Source organism: Xenopus tropicalis, chromosome 1 (genome assembly GCF_000004195.4).
Source record: "Xenopus tropicalis strain Nigerian chromosome 1, UCB_Xtro_10.0, whole genome shotgun sequence".
Lineage (NCBI taxonomy): Eukaryota > Metazoa > Chordata > Amphibia > Anura > Pipidae > Xenopus > Xenopus tropicalis.
This window is the reverse complement of record NC_030677.2, coordinates 142235937-142262239: the sequence shown is the minus strand read 5'-3', so window position 1 is coordinate 142262239 and position 26303 is coordinate 142235937. Positions and strand designations below refer to the sequence as shown.

The 26303-nt window shown below is 39.0% G+C and overlaps 1 protein-coding gene across 1 annotated transcript; it reads left to right on the top strand.

Annotated features, from left to right (window-relative positions):
• The first annotated feature begins 1581 nt into the window (after window positions 1-1581).
• On the top strand, window positions 1582-24569 carry LOC100495012. Its single transcript, XM_031905966.1, has 12 exons — window positions 1582-1609; window positions 7824-7856; window positions 9806-10075; window positions 13605-13907; window positions 14993-15277; window positions 16353-16637; window positions 17034-17096; window positions 20314-20385; window positions 20613-20684; window positions 21559-21639; window positions 23548-23579; window positions 24191-24569. Exons 1-12 carry the CDS (start codon window positions 1582-1584, stop codon window positions 24545-24547), a joined length of 1881 nt encoding a protein of 626 aa, XP_031761826.1. The 3' UTR covers window positions 24548-24569.
• Window positions 24570-26303: the final 1734 nt, after the last annotated feature.

Below are 26303 nucleotides of genomic sequence, written 5' to 3'. Positions count from 1 at the left end.
ACCCCTTATCCGGAAACCCGTTATCCAGAAAGCTCCGAATTACGGAAAGCCTGTCTCCCATAGACTCCATTTTAATCAAATAATTCAGAATTTTAAAACTGATTTCCTTTTTCTATGTGGAAATAAAACAGTACCTTGTAATTGATCCCAACTAAGATATATATAATCCTTATTGGATGCAAAACAATCCTATTGGGTTTAATTAATGTTTTATTGATTTTTTAGTAGACTTAAGGTATTGAGATCCAAATTACGGAAAGACCCCTTATCCGGAATACCCTTGGTCCCGAGCATTCTGGATAATGGGTCCTATACCTGTATAAGATTTATTATCCTTATTATGCTTAGGACCTGGGGTTTTCCAGATAAGGGATCTTTATATAATTTGAATCCCCATACCCTAAATCAGGTAGAAACAATTTTAACATTAAATAAACCCAACAGGATTGGTTTGCCCCCAAACATAGTTTCCTGTGACTATGAAGTCATTTAACTGATCAGTTTGAATACGCCTGTCATAGCTATAGTACATGATAAAGATCACCTTCCACACAACTCTAGGTCATATGACATGCCTCCTACCACAATAGTACTTCTCTTTGGTCACTATGTTGTAGATCTTGTGCAAGACACCATTTCCAGAATTGGCAGCCCCTAATCCCCTATTTTATGTACTGTTGCTTTAATCTCTTTTGGGGCCGTGTCCTCACATTGATATATGTGCGTGTGTGTAGATCTGTATATTGGTACAAATATGTGTGCTTTCTTTGGTGGCTGCATTTAAGGAGGAAGTATTACCAATCAGCTAGACCTAAAAATAAATACAGACATAAAAGGAAAGAAGCAAAGGCAGATGAATCGCGGACTGCTGAGAATCAGCCACAGGAAGGTGAGTGAGTGTGAAGTAGACCCAGAGATATATTGTAAATATATATAGTGAATACAATCTGGTGTTCTGGTGAACATGCCCTAGACCACTTGAAGTGCAGTAAAAATTACTTTTATCAGTTTACTAGTATAATGGGAGAGTACATTTGAAAAGCCTAAGCCCCTATCTCTTTATTTGCTGTGCATCCTGTAAACACTTTAAAAAGCACTCCGACCTTATGCCACCACCTAGGAAAGAATGTAAATAAGGGAATGCTGCATGTAGCTTAGTGGTTTGTAAGCTGTGTATACCTATATGTATAATTATTATATACAAAAAAATCAGGTATGCCCTTATATCCCATAATATATTTAAAAGAAACTAATGATATCTTTTTCACTTGTTTCAGTATTGATTTTTTAAAAATAACAATTCATCTCACAACCATACATGGCTCAAATACACCATATGTGTCTTGTCCTTTAAAGAAAATCTGATGTCATTGCTTGTGACTATTGAACTTTTTAGTGTCTGACTCAGGTGTCCGGGGCCCACTGGGGCTGCCACTTTGGGGGCCCCCACCCCAGTCACGCCATCCTAATGGCTACATTATCACTTTGCGTCTTTTCCCACAGTAACCCGTCCTCCTTTCATTGGTTTATAACAGTAAAAAGCCAACAGTTGTCCTGCAGTTCTGGTTGCCATCTTTCAACATGATTCAGTTCTGTGCAGTCTTGATGGGTAAGTAAAGGGCAAGGTCATTGTCTGCAGGGGAAACTATTACTGGTGCAGCAGGTGCAGAGTGGCCCAAATATTTTAAAAAGGAACTATAATAATAATAAATGTAAAGTACAAGTTCAGCTTTAGATTGAAAATGTATGTTATGTATGTTATAAATTGTGTAATGTTAATACATTTTCCAGTTGGTCTTCATTTTCTATGGTTTTGCAGTAATTAGTTTTCCTATTCAGTTTTTGGTTTTTCTTTAATTTTTCTTTAATGAAAAATGTATATTTTTGTCAAAAACAAAGTCTATGAGGTTTCTAATTCTGTTTTTTTTTTTAATTATTGTTTTGTTGGATAACCTTTCTATTCAGGTTTTTTACTACTTATTTTCCATGAAGATAGTAATTAAACTCCAGCAGCCAGATAGTCACCCAAATTACAAGCCTGAGAACTGCAGAACAGAAACATAAATCATTCAAAAATAACAAAAAAAACTAAATGAAGGCAAATTGCCTAGCGCACTACAGTAGTCTTCACCATACTAAAAAATAAGTATGAGGTAAAGTGCCCTTTTAGTTTAATATACATTGCAGTTTAAGCAGTTTAGACAATTTTGTATGTATAATTCAACACTCCATGCTGATCTGCCCATAACAAGATTTTGTGATCTGAAGTGAATCCTACAGAGCCCTAGCAGCAGTGCAATGCAGTTGAGCAATAATTACATTTTTTATTAATTATTTGTAATTAAATGTACTGAATTTGCAATGTATATTGAAGCTATATTCATGGCAGCTGCCCTTTAAATGTCTGTATAGTTATACATTTTCAGTTAGCTCAGTCATCTGCTCACTGGCGGAACCTAGTGCTAAATCACTTTTGATTTGACTGCCTTCTCGTGGGCACTTCTCCTATGGTAGCTATATTTGGCTTTGAGGAAAACCCTCTGCTGCTTGGGTACCACCAGGATATAGATATGTCCAGCTGGTAAAAGAAAGGACAAGTAAGCCCAAAAAAGAACTGTGAAGTAGAAAAATTCAGCCCATGGTTAACCAAGACTGAACTAAGCGTACGTAAGACAAAGCACTGATCAAGGTTGGAAGACAGACAACTCCCCTGCATGATTTTTTAACACTTTTAATATCTTTTCAGCCAACTCCCAGTGGCATCGTGTGGCTACGCTTGCAAAGGATTAAAGAGATAAAGTCAGTTGTGGTTGCAACTTCCCAGTGCTACAAACTTGCATATAATTTGCAAACATGATAGCTGCTATCTCAGGTTCAACAAGGAGGCATAATTTAAAGAAGAAATAAACCCTAAAAACAAATATGTCTGTGGATCATACTCACTTTCCTTGGCTGCTGCCTATGACAATCCAGAAGCTCTGAAACCGCTTTTCTTATTGAAAGATGCTAGAAACTGGGATTTACAGTGCAGTGCCTCTACCTAGTGGGCACTGAGGAGTACACCTCAGGGGAAATCCACTAGAAAAATAAATCACATGCAACAGTATTTACTATAAACAGAAATCCTGCACTGGGGAATCCATGTGGTCTATCAACTCCTGGCTCCGGGTGGAAAAAGCACTCGCTCAGTTCAGTCCCTGGCAATATGTCCCTTCCCAAAGAGCTCTTTAGTACCCCAGGTAGCACTAGCTGCCCCAAGATCCCTTTTCTTTTAGCAGGCTCAGAAGGATGGTGACAGGCAGCTGAGCAGGATGTAGAAAGCTATCTTTGGATGGAGCTCAAGGCTTCACCCAAGCTGAAGCCACCACAGCCTTTTGTGTTGCTGGCAGCTCTTTCACTTTTTCCTTTGCTCCCTCAATATTTTTGCTGCTCTATCTTTTCCTGGGGCTGGGGCTCCTTTATAATCTCTCCTGCCAAACCTGTTGGTTTGGTTCCAGAAACCTGTCTCTCTGGGTCCTCCTCTTTTGTATGTATGTATGTATAATTTTATTTATAAAGCACCACAAGGGTACGCAGCACTGTACAATCTTACAATATACAGAATTACACACAGGGAGGACAAGTGTTATAATAAATACAATAAATAAGTATAAATACACAGGGAATAAGTGCCATGGGTAGTGATGAGCGAATCTGTTCCGTTTCGCTTCGCCGAAAAATTAGCGAATCTTTAAAAAGATCCGCGAAACAGCGAAAAATTTGCGAAACGGCAAAAATGTCGTGCGACAAAAAAAATTTGTCGCCCGCGGCTATTATTTTGTCGCGCGGCTATTGTTTCGTCGCCCGCAGCTATTATTTTGTCACGCGGCTATTGTTTCGTCGCCCGCGGCTATTATTTTGTCGCGCGGCTATTGTTTCGTCGCACGCGGCTATTATTTTGTCGCGCGGCTATTGTTTCGTCGCACGCGGCTATTATTTCGTCGTGCGGCTATTCTTTTGACGCCTGCGACAATAATTTTTTGACGCCCGCGACAATTTTCGGACGTGCGGCAAATTTTTCCGCGGCAAATTTTTTCATCCGTTTCGCGAAACAATCCGCCAATGCCGAAACATGGAAATTCGCCGCGAATCCATGCCTGGCGAAACATTTCGCCCATCACTAGCCATGGGGTAAGAGACACAGTAGGAAGGAGGTCCCTGCCCCATAGAGCTTACAGTGATTGGGTAACATACAGGCACAAATTGGAAGGTAAGAGTGCACTAGGTATGGGCATTTGCCCTTAAGCGCAGGACTGGGCAAAATAATGTTTTAGTGCTCGAGAAGGTAGCATCTGAGTTTTATCTTAAAGAGAGTGGGTGAGTGGTCCCTACGGAGAGATTCAGGGATAGAGTTCCAGGTAAGGAGTAGCGAGATAGAGGCTCTGAGAGGAGCGGAGGAGACAACCAGGAACATGCAGAGAGACCAGTAAAGAAATGTAGTGAGGAGCAGAGAAGTGAAGGGCTTTGAATGTTAGCAGATGGATTTTGTATGCTATCCTTTGCTTAGCAGGCAGCTATGCTAGAGAGCTTAAGTGAGGCTGAACAGGTTCCCTCTTAGGAGAGAGCAGGAGAATCCTGGCAGCAGAGTTTAAGATTGATTGCAGGGGAGAGAGGTGGGAGTCTGGGAGGCCGGTTAGTAGGAGATTGCAGTAATCTAAGCGGGAAAGGATAAGGGCATGGATTAGTGTTTTAGCTGTTACTTGTGAAAGGAAGGGGCGTATCTTGGCAATATTGCGGAGGAAAAAGCGGCAGGTTTTGGCAGTGTTATTAATATGGTTAGAGAAGGAGAGGGACTGGTCAAAGATAACCCCAAGGCAGCGTGCTGAATTAACAGGGTTAATGGACATGCCGTCAATAGTAATGGTGAAAGGAGGAGAAGGGCTAGGTTTGGCCGGGAAGACCATGAGCTCTGTTTTAGCTAGGTTAAGTTTGAGGTGGCGTTGGCTCATCCAGGAGGAGATAGCCAGGAGGCAGTTACCAATCCGGGTTTGAACATCATCGGTTAGTGCAGGGGTGTCTAAATATATCTGGATGTCATCTGCATATAAGTGATATTTAAGACCAAAAGAAGAAATAAGGTCTCCTAAAGAGAGAGTGTACAGGGAGAACAGCAAAGGACCAAGCACTGAGCCCTGAGGCACTCCTACACTAAGCTGAACTGGGGTAGAGGATTTGTTAGCAAGAGCAACAGAGAAGGAGCGGTTAGAGAGATAGGAAGAGAACCAGGATGCAGCCTGATCCCGGATACCCAGAGAATAGAGAATTTACATAAGGATAGAATGGTCGACAGTATCAAAAGCAGAGGAAAGGTCAAGGAGAATGAGAACTGAGTAGCATTCTTTGGCCTTGGCAGTTTGGAGATCATTTGCCACTCTACATAAGGCCGAAAACCAGACTGCATAGGGTCTAGCAGATTATGGGTGCAGAGGAAGTTAGTGACACGAGAAAAGACATTCCAGGAGTTTAGAGGCTAGGGGCAGGAGACAGACCGGACAATAGTTAGATAGGCAGGATGGGTCCAGTGTAGCCTTTTTAAGAATGGGTTTGACAGATGCATGTTTGAATAGAGAGGGAAAAGTACCAGAAGCCAGAGAGGAATTGAATATGTGGGTAAGAGCTGGAGTAAGGGCAGGGGCACACTGTTTTAGTAGCGATGAGGGCATAGGATCCAGTGAGCAGGAAGTAGGCGGAGAGGAACGGAGAAACTGAGAAACTTCAGACTCTGTTACAAGATCAAAGGAGCTGAATACGGAAAGAGGAGGTTCTGGAAGGCTAAGATTACTGGTATGTGAAGGTTGGGAAAATTGTTCCCGAGGTGCACTGTGGCTCCCAGCCAATCAGATGCTCTCCAGTCTGTAACCAGGCTGGATGATGTCACACACTGAAAAAAAGGGGAAAGAGTTCTCTGATCTCCTATAGCCTTGTTTTGTATACTCAGCTTAATGCCGCTTACGGTTCTGCATCTCTATAGGAGTAATAATCCAGGACTTCAAAGTTGTCATAGGAGAACCCCATGGGTATTGGTAGAAGTGTCAGTGAAACTGCATATGCAGCTGTTTGGAAGCTAAGCAGACTGTCCAACTGGAGGCCCACTGGCTGGATATGACTGGATATGACCTTTTATGTTATTTTTATGGCATGAAGTTACTCCAAGGGGCTGATTTACTAATCCACGAATTCAAATCCGAATGGGAAAAATTCGGATTGGAAACGAACATTTTGCGACTTTTTCGTAATTTTTGCGATTTTTTCGTCGCCGTTACGACTTTATCGTAAATTGTCGCGACTTTTTCTTAGCCGTTATGACTTGCGCGAAAAGTTGCAACTTTATCGTAGCCGTTACGAATTGCTCGTATATTGTCGCGACTTTTTCGTATTGAGCGCTCGTAAACGGCGGGCAAAACTTTCAGACTTTGCATGATTTTGGAAGCCTCCCATAGGACTCAATGGCACTCTGCAGCTCCAACCTGGCCCAAGAAAAGTCACGATACTAAAGCTTGAATGAATCCAAAACTTTCGTACTCGCCGCAAAGGCTACGAAAAAGTCGTGACAATTTGCGCAAGTCGTAACACTACGAAAAAGTCGCGACAATTTGCGAAACAGTCGTAACGGCTACGTAAATTTACGAAAAAATCGCAAAAATATCGATCATTACGAAAAAAACGCATTCGGACACCTTCGGACCGTTCGTGGATTAGTAAATCAGCCCCCAAGTGTCCACCACCAATGGTTTTACCATGTTAAAATATTCTGGCAATGAATATGTAAAATAGTGAATGATTGAATGGCTACAAAAAGGTAAAACTGGACAGCACTAGCATAAGGTACCTATTGTACTGTCTTGATAATTGCAGACTTCATCATTCAGCATGCGTAAAAGCCAACTATTGTTTTATGGGCTAATGGTTATACCTTGACAACATATCCCTGGTCTCTGGATTGGTATATAAATAGGAGAGGACCAGAATAGAAAAATAAGTAATAAAAAGTAACAATAACAATAGAACTGTAGCCTTGCAGAGCAATAATTTTTTGGCTGCTGGGGTCAGTGACTGTTAGGATTGCAGGGAGAGTTGTTGGCTGGCTGGTGAGGAATGAGTTAACATGAACTGGCCACGCAGCCTATTAGAGTCAGGCATAGGTTTCTTAAACCCCCCTGCAACTCCCCTTTGCCAGTTCAATCAAATCTCTCACACAGCTAGTACCTTTGCAAACTTTCAGCATTACCTGGGAGCTGAGCTGTGAGTAGTCACAATAGTTTCAAAACGTTTGCCTAGCAGCTTTTGTGCTGCCAACGAGATACAGACTTGTTACTCTGTTTGTAAGCCAGCAGCTGCACCCGGGAGCTGAGCTGTGAGTTGTTACAATTGTTTCCAAATCAGCCTAGCAGCTATCCTGCTGACAAGGAGTCTGATTTACTAATTTGTTTCGGGTCTCAAGCAAGGGGATCCAGTAAAAGTGTAACTTTTGCCTTATAACAGTGACCCCCATTTGAAAGCTGCAAACAGTTGAAAGAAGGTGGCCAATAATTCAAAAACTATAAAAAAATAAATAATGAAGACCAATGGAAAAGTTGCTTAGAAAAAGCCATTCTATAACATACTAAAAGTTAACTTAAAGGTGACCCACTCCTTTAAGATTTAATCCAGTGTAGTTCTGATTTCTTCTTTCACTTGGCAAAATAAAATGTTCTTAGTTTCCTTAAATCTGCAAAACGTAATATATAACTAGAATATATAATAAATGCTAGTTTGTATAATTCTGATTTTGTTTGTGTCCATAGGGCTTTTAATCAGACGAGTCATTGGTTGGGCGGGTAAGTGGTAGAACATGTTGAATATAAAGAACATTTTTATTATTATTATTTATATAGCGCCAACAAGTTACGCAGCGATTTACGGAATAAAGTGGTACAAAAGTCATAACAGTTAACATGTACATATAAACAATTCACAAAAATGGTTTACAGCTGCATTGGATGAGGATCAGAGGCACCAGGGGGAGGGCCCTGCTCGCAAGAGTTTACATTCTAAAAGGGAATGCTGAAACATAAGGTCAGGGTAACTAGCATGGCATTGGAGTTCATGTAGGTGTGTAAAGTGACAGTAAGTGCGTAGTGAGAGGTTTAGTGGTTAGTGAATGTTTGGGGGGTTTAGGTTATAGGCTTGAGTGAAAAGGTGAGTTTTAAGAGACCGCTTAAAGGCTTGGAGAGTCTGGCAGTGCCTAATAGAACGGGGAAGGGCATTGCAGAGGATGGGTGCAGCATGTGAGAAGTCCTGGATGCGAGAGTGAGAGGAGGTGATGAGTGAGGAGGAGAGAAGGAGGTCATGTGTGGAGCGAAGGTTACGTCTGGGGGTGTACTTGGGGGTTAGGGTGGTTAAAAAGAATGGTGCGGCACCAGTCAGTGCTTTGAAGGTGACATAAAGAATGAATGATGTAAATACAGTATATTTTATGTTCACAAGTGCACACGATTTGATAGATCATAATAGATCTTACTGTATATTATAGCTCACAGTGAATGTCCGCTATGCTAAATTTATTGAAAAAGAATCTATCAGCTTCAGCATGCACCATTAGCAACATCAACTCCAGCATGTACCATCAGCTCCAATCAGCACAATCAGCTTTAGTCTGCAGCATTAGTCCTGTCCCAGTAAGGTGCTCAAAATGCACAATACATTTAACCCGGCCAGGGTACTCAGAAGTTCCACTATACAGCACTTAGTGGTCTTTAAAACTATCTCAGGCAGCTGACACCAGCACTAGGAGTCCCTGGTCCCTATAGAGAAAACCTTAGAAGAACTGGGCATTCACACAAGGCAGTGGTCATAACATATACTTTTCCAGTCTTGTGCCATTAACATTCACTAAAAAGTACTTGGTGTCATTCTCTCTCACACAGTTTAGTACAGCAGATAGTACCACATTTTTTTTACTTTACCACCATTGCTGTCCACAAGTTTAATATATTCACAATCTTTCCTACAACAGTCTTTGACAAATTAGGAAACCTTTTCTTGTGGACAATGCACATGAAGTCACTCCTCTGATAGTCCCCTTGCACCAACACTAGAAAGTAGGACATACATTACCCCTGGGTTTTTAATACTGAACTTACAGAATGATCATTTGTCCTATTTAAGACAAGAAATGAAAATTCTTGGAATACACCTGACAAGCAAAAAACTGACTGAGTTGCAGTCTTTTGGCAAGGATCCTTATTACACTAAAATAAATGTATACATTTATGCATACATTTTCTTGACAAATCAGTGCTTAATTCTTTGTGGCAATAGTTTATGAAAGGGCAAATAATAAGCACACTGAGTACAACTGGGACATAGTCTGTTGTAGTAAGTCTAATTTATGGTTATGGCATAAATTAGGGCACTTTTTTTGTTTACAACTTGTTATGACTGCCTATTTTTTGTTGGCAAGGTACAGAGATTCTTCTATCCTCTGTGGTGGGGCCCTACAGACATTTTTCTGTTGATCCCTCATACAGATAAGGGCTGTTAGGTAGTGATGAGCAATTTTTTTTGTCAGGTGGGAATTCACAATGAAATTCCACATTTTGCCATGGACAAATATTTTCATGAAACTGCCGCAAAATTAGCAGTGAAACTTTTCGACATGAAAAAGTTGCTGTGAAAAAACACACATACTGTAGATCCCAGATAAATATTCTGCACAGAAAAGGTCTGTATGCATTTGACAAACAAAATAATTTAAAAAATTACATACTTTTCTTTTTATGTCTAGGTACTCTACCTGCCCCAGTCCTCACCAAGACTCCTGACTATCCAGTTTATATAACAGGAGAAGCTGTCACACTGGATTGCACTGTGGATAATAGACCTTACCAAAATTACTTTACTTTTTTTAAGCACAATGCTAATCATTTATCACAGAGCAGCCCCACCTACCAGATGTACACTAGGGAACAAATGTCTGGGGATAAGTACACCTGTCAGTACACAGCGGGGAGCGTTACTTCACCCATGAGTAACTCCATCACATTACATGTGCTTGGTGAGTAAATACAATAATTTTTTTTTTTTTTTTAAACATTCTCTACATGTTAAAAGCTGTATTAGGTGATCCTGGGTTTTGTTTATCATTAATGGCTGGACTAGTACAAGTTGAATTATAAATAAAAGAGCCCAGCATAGTGCATTTTGTCTGCCACGGCAAAATGTGCAAAATAACTTATTTATTAATAAAAAAAATATAATGTTACATGGGTAGTTCACCTTTAAGTTAACTTTTAACATATTATAGAATGCCATATTAGTACTAAATTTCAATTGGTCTTTATTTTTATAGTTTTTGAATAATTTGTCTTCTTTCAACCTCTTCCTAGCAGTCAGGTGGGGGGTCACTGACCCCAGCAGCCATGTGAGACTGCAATTTTATAGTTATTGTTACTTTTTATCAGACTCATCTTCCAGTCTCTCATTTAAATCACTGTGTGTGTTTGCCAAAGTAAACTGGACCTATACCTAAGTATACCCAGATAACTGCTGACTTTGCCAATGGAAAGCTGCTTTACAGTTGCTGAAAGCTAAATATTGAGAAATAAAAAAATGAACAGTGATATAAATAAAAATAAATAACAAAATAGCAAATAAAGTTACAATATGAATGCCTACATCGTACTAAAAGTTAAGTAAAAGGTGAACTACCTCTTGAGGCTAACACACTGCTCCAGCCTCTTTAGTTTTATTGATCACCATGTTTTTCAGTTTACAAACGATTTGCCCCTGTTAAGGAGGTCTGCTCCACCCGTAGCCCCCACACTCTGCTCTATGCATGTGCCACTCATCAGAGGACTGCATTGGACCATACAACCTGTATATATTTCAGTATCAGACTATGCCCCACAACTACAAAAGGCAGAACATCAATGCAATAACCATTTCAATACATTGATGCATTATGGGCACACTGTAGGAGGCACCATTACTATTCCTAAGCTGAATTTCAGACATTATTAGCGGTTTTGTGCACTGGGAATATTTATGCAATTTTGATGCTGTAATATAAAGGGGAACTCAACAATTTTTTTTGCATAATAAAAGATAATTTAATTTTTTTTTTCAACAACTTTTGGATATACATTGGTTAAACATTTTAAGTATAAATTGCTCTGAAAGCAACACCTATGTCTCCCTTTCTGAAAAGCAATCTCTTCTTCAGCCAACACATTAATTCCCTCATTGCCTTGCATGCTTATTCACAATTTAATCAGCTTGCTTGTTCTAAATTGTTTAAACCGTCACAATTAGCAGTGTAGAGAATAGAACAAACAAATGTTGCATTTATTAGAAATAATGTTTACAAATAACACTAAACCCATAAAAAATCTGCATAAAAACAGTTAAGCTGCACTGCTTTTACGTTCTTCTCTGCCTACAACTGTTTCATTTATTTAATGCTTTACACCAGGTCTTAGCTGCTGGAAAATAATTGTGTAAATTAAACTAACCTTCAGGTTAACTTTTAGTATTTTATAGAATGCCCAATTCTTTGAAAGTTTTCAATTGAACTTAATTTTTAAAGTTTTTTCATTATTTTTCCAGCTTTCAAATGGGGGTCACTGACCCCAGCAGTCAAAAATCTATTGCTCTTTGAGGCTACAATTTTATTGAATTTGTTATTTTATTGTTACTTTTTATTTCTCATCTTTCTATTTAGGCCCTCCTTTATTCATATTCCTGGGTTAAATTGGATCTTAGCAACCAGATAGCTGCGGAAATTTGCAAGACTTGCAAGCCGCTGAACAAAAGGCTTAATAATTAAAAAACAGCAAATAATGCCAGATTGTCTTAGAATCGCACACTTTATATCATACTGAAAGGTGAACATCCACTTTAAAGGAGAAGTAAACCCTAAAGATGAATATGGCTAGAAATATCATATTTTATATACTAAACTGACTGCACTAGCATCTCTATAGTAGTAATGATTTAGGGGTCATTGCAAAAATTATGTTGGCCTGTCATATAAGCTAATGCTATAGTGTTGATTATTAAATTCTGATGCTAGTTGCACTGTTTTCTAATATTCAGTATAGTATCTGTACTGATTTCTAATCAGCCTCATATTGTTACATTTATATTCTGTATATACAGTATATTGTGCATCAGTCACTAAGCTCAGTAAGTGACAACAGCACAGAGCATGCCCAGTGAATCATCAGAAAAGAAGATGGGGAGCTACTGGGGCATTTTTGGAGGCACAGATCTTCCCTGCTAAAGGGCTGGGGTTGGCTTGGGCTGGTACAGAAGCACAAAACATAATGTACAACATTTCTAGCCTACTTTTTTAGTTAGGCTTTAGTTTTCCTTTAAATCACACTTTTTAACTTTGTACAATTAATAGCACTTAACAAATACCACATTTTATACCTTTTTATGGGGTAAAACATTTACACACCTTTATAAATAGGGACTTTAGCTGAAAGCAACAAAACTGGAGTTAGTGAAGGCAACAGATCCACTATGGGGGCAACAATCAACGCACCAGTAGAGATGTAGCGAACTGTTCGCTGGCGAACTAATTCGTGCGAACATCGGGTGTTCGCAAGTTCGTGAACTTTTCGCGCATGTTCGCAATTTGGGTTCGCGTGGCGTTTTTCCGCTGTGTTTTTTTCTCGGCCTAAAAACGCCGCACACGCCACACAATGGCGTTTTTCAGCAAATCCCGTTTACATGGTGCTAATAGTGCGAAATAGCAAAAAACGCAGCGTATTTCCGCTAGGTTTGCCAGGTGCCTTTGCGTATACATAGGAATAGCTTGCGTTTTTATGCAATGCTGTGTCAACAACGTATTTTTCAGAGAAATTTTTGCCCTTGATCCCCCTCCTGCATGCCACTGTCCAGGTCGTGGCACCCTTTAAACAACTTTAAAATCAGTTTTCTGGCCAGAAATGGCTTTTCTAGGTTTTAAAGTTCACCTTCCCATTGAAGTCTATGGGGTTCGCGAAGTTTGCGAACTTTCGCACTTTTTGGCGTAAGTTCGCGAATTTTTTTTGAGGTTCGCTACATCCCTACGCACCAGAGGCCACCCCTTTAGATTAAAGGAAAGGAGCTTTCATTTGAAGCAGCGTAGGTGGTTTTTCACGGTGAGGGCAGTGAGGTTGGGGAATGCCCTTTCTAATGATGTGGTAATGGCAGATTCTGTTAATGCCTTTAAGTGGGGCCTGGATGAGTTCTTGAACAAGCATAGTATCCAAGGCTATTGTGATACTAATATCTACAGTTAGTATTAGTGGTTGTGTATATAGTTTATGTATGTGAGTGTATAGATTGGTAAGTATAGGATGTGTGTGCTGGGTTTACTTGGAAGGGTTGAACTTGATGGACTCTGTTTTTTTTTTCAACCCTATGTAACTATATGTAACATGTTTCATGAGCAAGATAAATAGATTTTAGTTAGAATTAACTACTGGGCCACTGAATGATCCTGCTGTGCTTTAGCCAATGACTTTGGGAACTGTGTGTATATTTTGCTCATGATTAATCATCTAATCTCTATACAATTCAAAACTTTCCAACAGACCCACCACTTGCTCCAAAAATTTCCCTCAGAACTTCTTTAAATAGCGAACCAGGGGAGCGCTGGTATATTCCAGATGAATATGTCACTGTGATTTGTACTTCTCCAAAGCTTAATATGAATGGAGTCCGGTATTATATAAATGGTAAAGTGACCCACACGGCAAATGTCAATAGGAGAGAAACAGCCTATCAAATGCTGGTATCTGGCAGAGAATTGTCAGTGAGATGTATGTACTGGAGAATAGAACATGGAAGGCAGATTGATTCACTGATGAGTGATCCAGTAACCCTCAAAATAGCAGGTGAGATAACATGAGAAACATTACAGCTTTTTATAATGTCCCAGTCCCGTTTCGCTTTGCTGAAAATGTATTGAAACTTTGAAAAGATTTGCAAAAAGCAGAGAAATTTGTGAAACATGGAAAATCAAAAAAATGATTCCGCCACATATTTTTGTGCCCGATTCACAAAACAATCAGCCAATGATGAATTCTGGAAATTCACCACAAATCCATGCCTGGAGAAAAATTTTGCTCATCGCTAATAGTGTCTATTTGTGAGGATGGATAACCAGCAATTTTCTATAACTTGGAAATGCTACTATAGAGGAGTCACTCATCTACATAAAAACTCCAAACATGTAAATTCAGTAAGGAGCAGCAAATTCTGTAACAAAAACAATGCAATCAAGGCTATACATGTTTCATTTATTACAGTCTATACATTCTGTAGCCAGTAGAGTAACATGTTTTCTCTTTTCCTAATAAGGATTGCTGTACCATAAAACTAAGCTGATAGAAGTAGCTGATGTTCAGGAAGAAGGCAACATTGATAGAAGACCTAACTGCCGATTATTATGTAGATAAAAGATACCAAAGAAATCGCAAAATGTGTCACTGATCAATCTATGGAATGTTATTGGTTATTACAAAAATATATTTAAAGACAAAGTGATTTTCCATTTAACCGTTTTGCAAATGTACACTATATGGTAGGAACCCTATGAATCAAATTTGGAATACAACAGTTACAGTCCCCAGTAGCTGAGAATCAGCCCAGACTTCATAGACACAGGGAGAGTCATTTGTGTCACAGGCCATGAAGGTATGAGATAATATATAATATGAGCAAAGTGAGGGGCATATATATTAAACTTAAAGGCAAAGTCAAGCTATATTTGCAAACTTTAATTTTTTTAGTTTGTAAACTCAAAAAAAATTTAGGTATTCGAGTTTTTCATTTGAACGAGTTTTCCTTATTAATAAATAAGCAAGCATTTTTCATAGTAAAAGAGATTCATTCAATAAGTTGTTTCTCCATACAGGCTATATTGAAACAGTTTATAATCAAAGTAAGTAAACACTGTTATAAATCCATTATGTTTCAGATCCCCCTCCATCTCCTTCTATTTCTCTGAGACCCTCACGCTTAGAGTATACCAGGGATGAATCCATTGATGTGATTTGTATCCCTCCACAATCCTATCCAGTCAGAGGGATTCGTTATTATAAAGAGACAAGTGAAATCTACAGCATAAATATGCCACAGATACAAACCTCTTTTCCTGTACCAAGAAATGCTGCTGGGGATTATACATGTGGCTACTGGATAGAGAGCGGCGGAAATAAAATCTTATCATTCTCAAGTGATATAGTTACAGTAAGGAGAACAGGTAAGTTTCTGTGCCATCATTCATCTTGTAGTTAATAAAACTTTTGTTAAAATAACCTGAATAATTATTTTATGTATATTTATATTGCTCAGTGTGTGTTATATATTAGAAATCACAACCACATCTCTCTGCCAGGAGCATACTCTAACACAGTAAAAGGAAACTATTTCCCATGATAATGACAGTGCTTGCCTGCCTTTCATGACACTGAGCTCCACAAAGTGCAGCTTTCCCCAAGCGCTTGTTATATGAACACTAGGGGCAACTCTTACCAGCACCCTGGGAAAATGTAAATGATCCCTCTTGTACTTGAATAGAAGTTACATTTCAAAGGTATGATGGTTACATAGTTTATAGTTTAGTTTATAATTTATAGGAAGCAGTTGGCCATGTACACTATTTAATTATGGTTATTTTGGATAGGTTTTGCTACTCCTCTCTCTTCGGCACTGATAACCAGAGTGATGGAAGCTCACAGTTTAAATGTTTACTATTGCAACTAAAAACTGGCATAGCATATATTTTAACGGAAAGTTAAATCACACCAGCTCTTATCAAGGATTTAATTGAAAAGAAAATTGCAGATTGAAACCATTAATGGCATTTTGGTATCTTAGATAAAAGATACCAAAGAAATCACAAAATGTGTCACTTATCAATCCATGGAATGTTATAGGGTATTACAAAAATATATTTAAAGACCCTCATTTACACAAAGTGATTTTCCATTTACCCATTTTGCAAACGTACACTGTATAGTAGGAACCCTATGAATCAGATTTGGAATACAACAGTTACAGTCCCTAGTAGCTGAGAATCAGCCCAGACTTTATAGTCACAAGGAGAGTCGCTTGTGTCACAGGCCATAAAGCTATGAGATAATATATGCACAGTGAGGGGCATATATATTAATCTTAAAGGCAAAGTCAAGCCATATTTTCAAACTCTAATTTTTCACGTTTGTATGGGGAAAAAGAGATTCATACATTAAGTTGTTGCTCCATGCAGGCTATATTAAAGCAGTTTTTAATTAAAGTAAGTAAACACTGTTGTAACTAAATCCTTTATGTTTCAGATCACCCTCCATCTCCCTCTATTTCTCTGAGACCCTTGCGCTTAGAGTATACCAGGGATGAATCCATTGATGTGATTTGTACCCCTCCACAATCCTATCCAGTCAGAGGGATTCGTTATTATAAAGACACAAGTGAAATCTACAGCATAAATTTGTCACAGATACAAACCTCTTATCCTGTACCAAGAAATGCTTCTGGGGATTATACATGTGGCTACTGGATAGAGAGCGGCGGAAATGAAATCTTATCATACTCAAGTGCTATAGTTACAGTAAGGAGAACAGGTAAGTTTCTGTGCCATCATTCATCTCGTAGTTAATGAAACTTTTATTAAAATAACCTAAACAATTATTTTATGTATATATATATTGCTCAGTGTGTGTTATATATTAGAAATCACATCTCTGCCAGGAGCATACTCTAACACAGTAAAAGGAAACTATTTCCCATGATAATGACAGTGCTTGCCTGCATTTTATGACACTGAGCTCCACAAGTGCAGCTTTCCCCAGACGCTTGTTATATGAGCACTAAAGGGCAACTCTTACCAGCACCCTGGGAAAATGTAAATGATCCCTTGTGTATTTGTATAGAAGTCACATATTAATCGCATGATGGTTACATAATTTATAGGAAGCAGTTGGCCATGTACACTATTTGATTATGGTTATTTTGAATAGGTTTTACTACTCCTCTCTCTTCTGTACTGATAACCAGAGTGATGGAAGCTCACACCTCTAAAGGTAGGTACAGTTTAAATGTTTACTATTGCAAATAAAAACTGGCATAGCATATATTTTAACTGAAACTTAAATCACACCAGCTCTTCTCAACAAATTAGTTAGAAAGAAAATTGCTGATTCAATCCATAAATGACATTTTGTTATCTAAAGAATAATGACTAGGAGAAAACACTTTAAGGGCAAAGACACGCAGTCATTAGTAGCCGCGACTTTTTTAAAAAGCTGCTGAGACTAATCCGTGCAGCGCAAATGGCACGTGATTAGTCACAGTGACTTGTATAGAAACCTATGGCGCCGAGATTAGTCGGCACAACTGACTTTTTAAAAAATCGAGGCTACTAAATGCTGTGTGTTTCTTCGCCCTAAGGGTTATGTTTTTCCTCACCATTTTGAATTCTAATAAAAAAACTTTCCATTTGTGAAAATAATTTTAGTTAATTAAAAATATTCTTTTATTTGAATGGGTAGTCAACCTTTACATTTAGTATGATGCCAACATTATTAGTCTGAGCCAGTTTACAACTGGTCTTCATTCAGTCAAAAATTTTGCTCTTCCTTAAGGATAAGTAAAAAAAAGTAGCAATAAAATTGTAGCCTCATAGGGCAATAGTATTTTGGTTTCTGGGGTCAGTGACCCCGATTTAAAAGTTGGAAATAGGCAGAAGAGAAAAGCAAAAAAATTCAAAAACTATAATAGAGATAAAGATAAAAAAAAAAATCAAAACCAACTGACCAAACTAACCCTTGTTATAGTCTCATAGCATAATATAAAAATGTATATCTTAACACTAATCATAATTACATTTTTTAGAGGATTATAAAAACCAATTATATTACAGTATGTCATAGATGTAGTTTATTCACCTATCTAAAAATATATATAAATGCAAAAAATGATCAAAGCTCAAAAAGGTAGCAACAAAATTTCCTCACAAGGTTTTTATTGATCCAAAGTTTCAGTTCCTTCCTGGAACTTATATATATTTTCCAATTTTCCAAACAACATATTAACAGCTATTTAAGTTTTTTTAACTGCCAATGTAATGCATTTTGTAGCAACAGCTCCACCTGCTGGTCAGTTCATGTAACTGTATAGTCAGAGGTATCCCTTCAGAAGAATAACAGAGGAGTGTTCTTATGTTGCTTTGCTCAGTAGAGATATCGGAAGCCTCAAATTCCCTTCCCCCCTTCCCCTTCCTGAGCAGAGCAATATCAGAACATCAATGGATATGGGTCCTCCCCATATGTTGGAGGACAGGAATGGATTACCACTGAAATGATTGATTACTTTGTACCAGCTGGGTAAGTCTGTAATTTACACGTTGGCCAAATTACATAACTATGCCACTAGTCCAAGGGGGAGGCCACAATATCTTCCAATGAGTCATTATATGAATGCATTGCAAAGTATGTATTTTGGTTGAAGCCATGCAAAAAGTTCAGTAATAATGAACCTTAAATCCAGTATAGCATTAACTGCAACTAGCCATTGCATAGTTACATAGTAGTTAAATCCTCCCTGACAAGACTGGACCAGTCCTTGGATCATCTTAAGCAAAGCCACTTTATACTACTGTGGATTTATTGGAAGTTCAAGTTAGGCATCGGAAAGCCCTCCATACAGTTTCCATTACTATGGCACAATAAGACATGGACCTACATTTAAAGCTATATAAATTTATAAATTGAGAATCCCACTGTAAAAAGCAGCAGTCACTAGTGATGAGCGAATCTGTCCTGTTTTGCTTTGGCAAAACTGCTAAAAAATGTGTGAAATGTGGCTACCGTACAACTTTTTTGACATGCACAACTTATTTTACGTGACCGTGACTTTTTTGCCACATCTACAACTTTTCCCCCACTTTCCGAATTTTTGCGTCAGTTTCACAGAAAAGTTTGCCAATGGTGGAATTTCAGAGCATATTCATGTCTGGTGAAAAAGTTCGCTCATCACTAGCAGTCACTTGCCATAATTTTTTCGTTCTCTGGATTTTGACAAAAGACTTGAATGGGTTACTTCAGGTCTAAGTAGCCTACAAGTCAGATGTAGTTGCATGGCTCAAACAATAATAAGACTTATAGAAAAATCTGGTGTAATCTATATGGAAGCTTATTGGAATAGGAATGAAAAATAAAGGGACAGATTCAATTAGATGAGAAAAAATGATCTCCTAATTTAATTCCAGATTTTCCCATAGAGCCAGATGCAATTCAATTAGAAAAACATATCTCACTGCTTGTTGTAAGGGTTAATAAAATTAAGGAGAAACTCTCCATTTAAACAGATGTATACAGGCTTTCACTTATGTTTATCATTTATCTTGGACGTAGGCACATTTTAGAGTCGCGGCGGCTCGATTTCGCACAAATCGGCGAAAAAGACTCGCGAGTCTTTTTCAGAGATTTCCCGAAATCGCCCCGCCGCGTCTGCCATCCCACCGGCGACTTACATGTTCGCCGGTGGGATGGCAGGGGAAGGCAACTCGGGGAGATTAGTCGCCCGCGAACTGGGAGCTTTGCCGCGGGCGACTAATCTCCCCGTGTGCCAGAGCCCTAGGAAGTACATACTGTACGCCAGCTATTCTTTTTAATCAGGTCCAGAACTAGGGGTAGGCAGAAGAGACACCTGCCTAGGGAGCAACAATGGAGGGGCACCAGCCAGGTACCTTTCCTGCATACCCCTAGTCCAAGTTCCCTTGTCATTGCCCCCACTGTTTGTCATTGTGCAGGGGCTTGGCCTGTCACTGCTTTTAATATCCTTTGATCACAATAACAGCTGAACCCTTTTTTGTCTCCTATTCTTGAACTACTGTATGTTCAAAAGAGAACTCTATTTCTGATATAAACAACTCCATTATCTTGTCAGATTACAAACAGTTCAACAGAAATGACATATCCTTGCCAGCGCAGGCACAGTAGTTTTCTTATATATATATATATATATATATATATATATGTAACTGGCAATAACTAGCACTTCCTGATATGGAAAATACTCACCAGTTGGAGAGTGGGTAAACCTAAACTCTCAGAGAACTTAAAGGAAGCGTTGTTGTTATTTAGTAACAGTTTCTATGAAAAGAAGAAGATTTCTCTATGTGGTTTGGTCCAGACCATCAATGCTAGGATCATAGACAGAAGGCACCTACTAAGCATATAGTACAACAGATCCTAATGCATATAAAATATTTTCCTTTTCTTTCTATGCTTACTGCAGCATCCTCTGTGTCTGTGACTACAGCACCTCCTCAGAGTACTCCTGGCATCCAGCCTGGTGCTTCTCCAGAAGGTATTTTCAAAGGAAACCCAATAACACAGACATTTTTTCACTTATAACATTACATATATTTTAAAATAGATAGGAATTTATAGGTTACCCTTTAAATTGCTTAAAAACGGATTCAAATATGATTTAATGCTGCAAATGTGTACTCTTAATAATTAAAGTACTGACCATTCACTGTACTGATATAATGCATGTAGAATATATCCCTTTTGCTTCTGTTCTTTCTGCAGATCCCTCTATTTCTATGACTACTGCACATCCTCAAAGTACTCCTGTCACCCAGTCCAGTGTTTCTCCAGCAGGTACTTGTCAAAGGACACCAAATCACACAGATATTTTTTACTTTTAACATCAAATATCTAAAATAGATGGGATTTTTTTAGACCACCTTTTAAATTGCACCAAACCCATTCAAATCTTTGTTATTATGGGGTATACACCCAGGGTTGGACTGGGACTGGGACCTTTGCCGGCGCTCCCCCTACTGACTGTTCCTCCCCTGACGCGTTCAATTTATACGCGCACGGGGAGGGGGCCCTGCAGGGGGGTTAGGGGGGCCCCTGGGGGGGTAGGGGACACGGCTGGCTGGGGCACCTGCAGGGCCCCTGGGGTGTGGGAGCCCCGGTGGGCCCTGCACCCCCCAGTCCGACCCTGTATACACCTATGATTTATTGCTGCATGTAGTGGAATCCTATTCCACAACACAGCAATGAAATAAGAACCAATTTTTTTCAGAGAAAGCCTGGCCTTTATTCAACTTCAACAAAAAATCCTTGTCTGACCAATGTTATCTGCATCTGTGGTACCATGGCACCTTACAGGGACTCCATTCTGCCTACAGCTGTATAGGTGTACATTCCAGTTAATATGACAAACCTTAACCATCACTGGTGCAGCCAATTCTTCTCCAAGATTAAAAGTACATTGTCCAGATATGCAAACCGGTTGTAATTGCTTCCAAAAGAACATCTACTAAATACTGGATTGAGGGAGGGGTACACGTATGCAGTCAGGTTTTTTTTTTTACACTTTAACTAATTTTAATAACTTTCCAGGGATTTTTTTTCCTCTTTTCTGTTGACCAAAAATATGACAGCTTTCAAGGGAAATTATGCTTTTTATAGGAAATTGTTTTTTTTTTAATTCATTCAAATCTAATTACTAATTATTATTTAGGTATTTATGGTATCATTGGTGGAACCATCTTGTTACTAATATGTGTCGCTGTCCTTCTGAGAACTCATGCCTGCCACAGAGGTATGTTGGATGTTCCTTTATATGTTGACATGCTTTGAGACTGATCAGCATACCCTCTTAAGGGTTCCTTCCTAAATAGTCAGCTGTGCAGGGAGATACACATTTATTAATGTGTTTCTTGTCCTGATTAAAGGACAAGGAAATTCACAGGACTTTTGCAGCAAGGGTGCTTTAAAAGAAATTGAATAAACTTACTGCACAACTTTTTGGGAAAGCAATCAAATCACAGCTCCTCTGTTGCCACAGAAATAGAATGATGCCAGCCTGTTTACTTTTTCAGTACAAATCCCTCTGTCAAGGCAGGAGCATCCTAACCTGTGCATGCTCTCTGCCTCTGCAGTGTTCCATTCTGAACCATGGCATGCAGGTTACCTGATACAGCCACCCATCATCACTGACCCACTCCTCTTGTTGCAGCCTATAGGCAACATTTATACATTTATAAACACTGTCCAAATTTTCTAGCCATCTGCAGGTTGAACACTGAAAGCAATCATCTGATTGCTTGCCATGATTCACTGCCAAGGTGCAAATTTGCACAGTGTTTATAAATGATTAAGATTTCACTGACCAACCTGCAGCTGGCTACCAAATACTGACTGGTTGCTGTGGGTTCCTGCCCAAGTGCAGGTGGTAAAGCACAGTGGTAAACCACGGTGCATGCACAATAATAGCGAGCCTCTAGGGGGAAGTGGTATTGTAGGAAGAAAAGATGGCGGCTGCAATGTTGTCATAATGCACTCTGGTTCGGTTTTGAATGCAGCACTTATTTTATCCCTTTCAGTATAGCAGAAGTTAGTTTCTCCTCTATGTCTGTTAATTATCTGGCATGTTAGAATGAAAGATACGAACAAACACCAACACCCACCTAGAACTCCTAGACACAGATGGCTATATACATAAGAACACACATAGGTGCTGGTAAATATTTTCAAATACTTTATTCATTTTTACATTGATTTGATTCTTAAACAACCTACACCATTGCTCCGTAATGGCTAGCTGGAATCCTCATCTAATACTTGAATTTAATAGTCAATATAGCTATATAAGGAGACTAGAGTCCAGCACTAGGGGTTTATCTCAATCTACTTTTGTTGACTTCAGATTTTTCCTGTCATGAATAGCAAATGTTTTTATTAATAATCCCAGTAATTGCACTTTTGTCAACAAAAGGGACACCCTTTATGAGGCAATACCGGTATTACAGGAATACAGGAATATGGACCTGCCCAAGGTCTTAAATTAGCAACATTAAGGCTGATGCCACATGGGGCTGATCTCGCCTGTGAAAAAAACAGAGGCTGAGAATCCCCCAAGTGCAGGCACACACAGGAGATATCTGCTCTGAAATGCAAACTCTTTTGTTTCAGTGCCAATATGCGCCATGTATGCCTGGGTGCAGGCAAGGAAGAAGGCGGGTGCCAGTGTAGGGACTGATTCTTTGCCTGCAGAAAAACGTGGCATCAACCTAAGGCTAAATTCAAACATAGCAATTGGTACTAAGTGCATTTTTGGATGCAAATCACCATGTTTTCCCACAAAACAGTGTTTTTTGCTAGAAGGCAGTTGAGAGGCAAGTTATGTCTGCCATTTGCCAAAGCGCTCACTAAAAACCTTTTGCACATTTCTGTGAATTAGAATGTTAAAGGGCTCCTTTGTGTTAACACGTGCACTTGCACACAGTTTATCAGCAGTTTGCTGGGGGCACAGTGGCGCTCCTGCAAGAAGTTCAAGGACTATGTTTGGGTGCAAGTACCTTTTATATATGCAGCCTACACATAAGCTTTCTGTTCACTTGCAGCTGTAAATGAGCCCTATTTCTTCTGGATATAATATTGCCTCATTATGTCCAATCAGCTATTGTAATCTTTTTATGACCATGCAATTATTGTGTTTATTGCTTAGAAAAGAAGCATCGTTATAAACCAAAACACTTGGTAAGTCACATCTTAATCAAATCTTTGGTGCCATTTGAAAAAGTAGTTTAATAACTGATAACTAATTTTTCTTATCGAACTGCATCAGATTCTATGGGGCAATCTGGAACTGAATAAGAAGATGAGTATTTCTCATCTAATTGGATATCACTCCCTGTCCTAAGTCCTATCATCTGAACAGTCAACATTTATTTGACCAACAAAAAGCCCCTAACTTCATGTATTCTTCTTTAGTGTTGGTCTCGTCACCTCACCTTCTCTTCACTTCACCTCTTACTTATAGATTTATATTTTAGATAAATGGTTTCACTGTTAGGAAATGCTGTCCTTCCAGTATGGCTGTTGCCTTTGTGAAATGGCTTCCCTGGCTTTCTGTTTTGGTTGATCAGCTACTGAGTGATCACGCCACAATATTATCATCCAAACATTTTACTCAGGAGCTCCATGCACATGTAGATGAGCTTCTAATTCTGTAGGAACTGGTGACCTGGTAACCATATTCTGCTTGGAAACCCCATAGTATTATATTAATTCATTTGCAAAATAGTGCTCATCTCATGAAAAACAGCTCATTTAACTAACACACTTTTTCTTTTCTCTATCATTATCAGTGGGCAAACCATCATTCTACTGACATGGAAAATGAAATAGCAGGAAAGAATACAGCACTGTTAGACCAAGATACAAATGACAAATTGCACATTTATTGTGAAGTTGAAATAACTTTAGATCCACTTGCAAGCAAGAAGCCAGCATCATCTCCAAAACCTAAACCTGCTGTGGTTCCCACAATCCCACCACCACCTGCCATGCCTCCCATACTTCTGCCACCTCAATCTGATGCTCTATTAAAGTCAAAGGTTGCTCATGTTAAAACTAGCAAACTACAGGCACAGCACTCGGATGCTTTGTTAGATTCCACTGTTATGAAAATGAATCCCCTTTATGGTGATTTCTCCTCTAAGTAAAACTCAGGTCCATTAATGATAATCCTTCAATTCATTTACAGACCTGATTGATTGTGATCATATGTAAAGTAATAACATTTTTTTAAATTAATATTGGTGGGTAGGTGCCATCTCAGTACATTGTGCCTAAGTCTGAGCTTTTCAAAGGATCCAGCGCGACACATACATGCTTTCAGGTAAATTATTGTTTCTCCTACTCCCATGTAACTGGAGGAGTCCCAAGCCGGACTTGGATTTCTTACTTTTGAGTGCTATTCTGATATCTACTGGGAGCTGCTATCTTGCTGCCTTCCCATTGTTCTGCTGATCGGCTGCTGGGAGTGATATCACACGGACTTGCAGCTCAGAAGTAAAGTGTGACTGAAGTTTATTAGAGCAAAGGTCACATGGTTGTGGCACCCTGGGAAATTAAGAATATGGTTAGCCCCATGTAAAATCTCAAAATGTAATTTTAAAAAATTTTTGCATTTGCAGGATTCTGCCAGTGAAGCTCTATTAACTGATGCATTTTGAAAAAAAATATGTTTTCCCATGATAGTATTCCTTTAATGTTTCTTTCTTGCCAACAGGCTCAATTGTAAATGGCTTCTTCTATAATAGCTCCTGCTTACCTTGTACTTTTGTTACAGTTCTCTGATTACTTTAGAGCTGTTGCAAATACAGTAAGTGACCCAAGAAAGAGTTCCCTTGGACTTGCATGTAAATCGCTTGTGCTTGTCTTACTATGACATGTTGGGTGGTTTCAGGAATGTTGGCACTGTGCATTTGAGCTACATTCATATTTTAATTCAAATAATTGCCAGATGTATAAAATATATATATTATTTTATAATTGCATTATAAGAAGCATTTACTTTAAGGACAATGACAGCTGTGGTGGTTTGTCACCCAAACGAGAAGGCATTTTCCCCAGATCGCTACAAGTCTTGCAGTCCCTATTCTTCAACATTACAAGGTATTATTGAATGCTTTGTTACCCATGGGAGGGGCAGTCTCCTGGTTGTGACACGGCTGTAGAGCAACAATAAAACTGGCTACCACCAATGGCATTTTGGACCTCTGGGCTTTTGATAAGGTAACTAGTGAAGATTCAACCTCAGCTTTAACCAATGCATCACTTGGGCACAAGTCTGGGACACATTTTAATAGCTATATACAGGAAGCTAGAACAAGCAAGAAAAAATTGTGCAGTCTGGGAAAATGTAAAATCAGCAAAATGCATTATATGTTGGTGAAACTACAACAAAACAGTGTAAGCAATGCAGGAAAAATTGAAATTAGGGTATGTAACATTGGGGTTTCACTGTCTTGACTTGTGGACTAACATTGTTTTAATGGACTAAGTTGTAGTTGCAAATGAAGAGAATGTGTGATATCATTTTGGGAGTTTTCTTGCACATGGGGAGGGTGCTTTATTTTGATGTTAAAGGGGAACTATCATGAATGGGAATCTGCTCAGTTCTGACAGGCAGCTTGTGTTCTGAGCAGAGAGGATTGTTCAACCTCCACCTGCCCATCTTTCCTATCCTAAAAATTCAACCCAATTCGCTTTTACATTGTCTGACACTTTGTTGTCTTCTCACTCATCTGAGTCACTTACAAACACCAAGAACTGTACTTCTCTGTTATTTATGAGAAAAACATGAAAGAAGTCAAGTATCACTCAAGTTATTTGGCACAAAGGACCAGCAATTTGAAACATTCATGCCAAGTGAGCTTGCAGGGGATGCTGGGAGTTGTAGTGAAGTAAAAACTA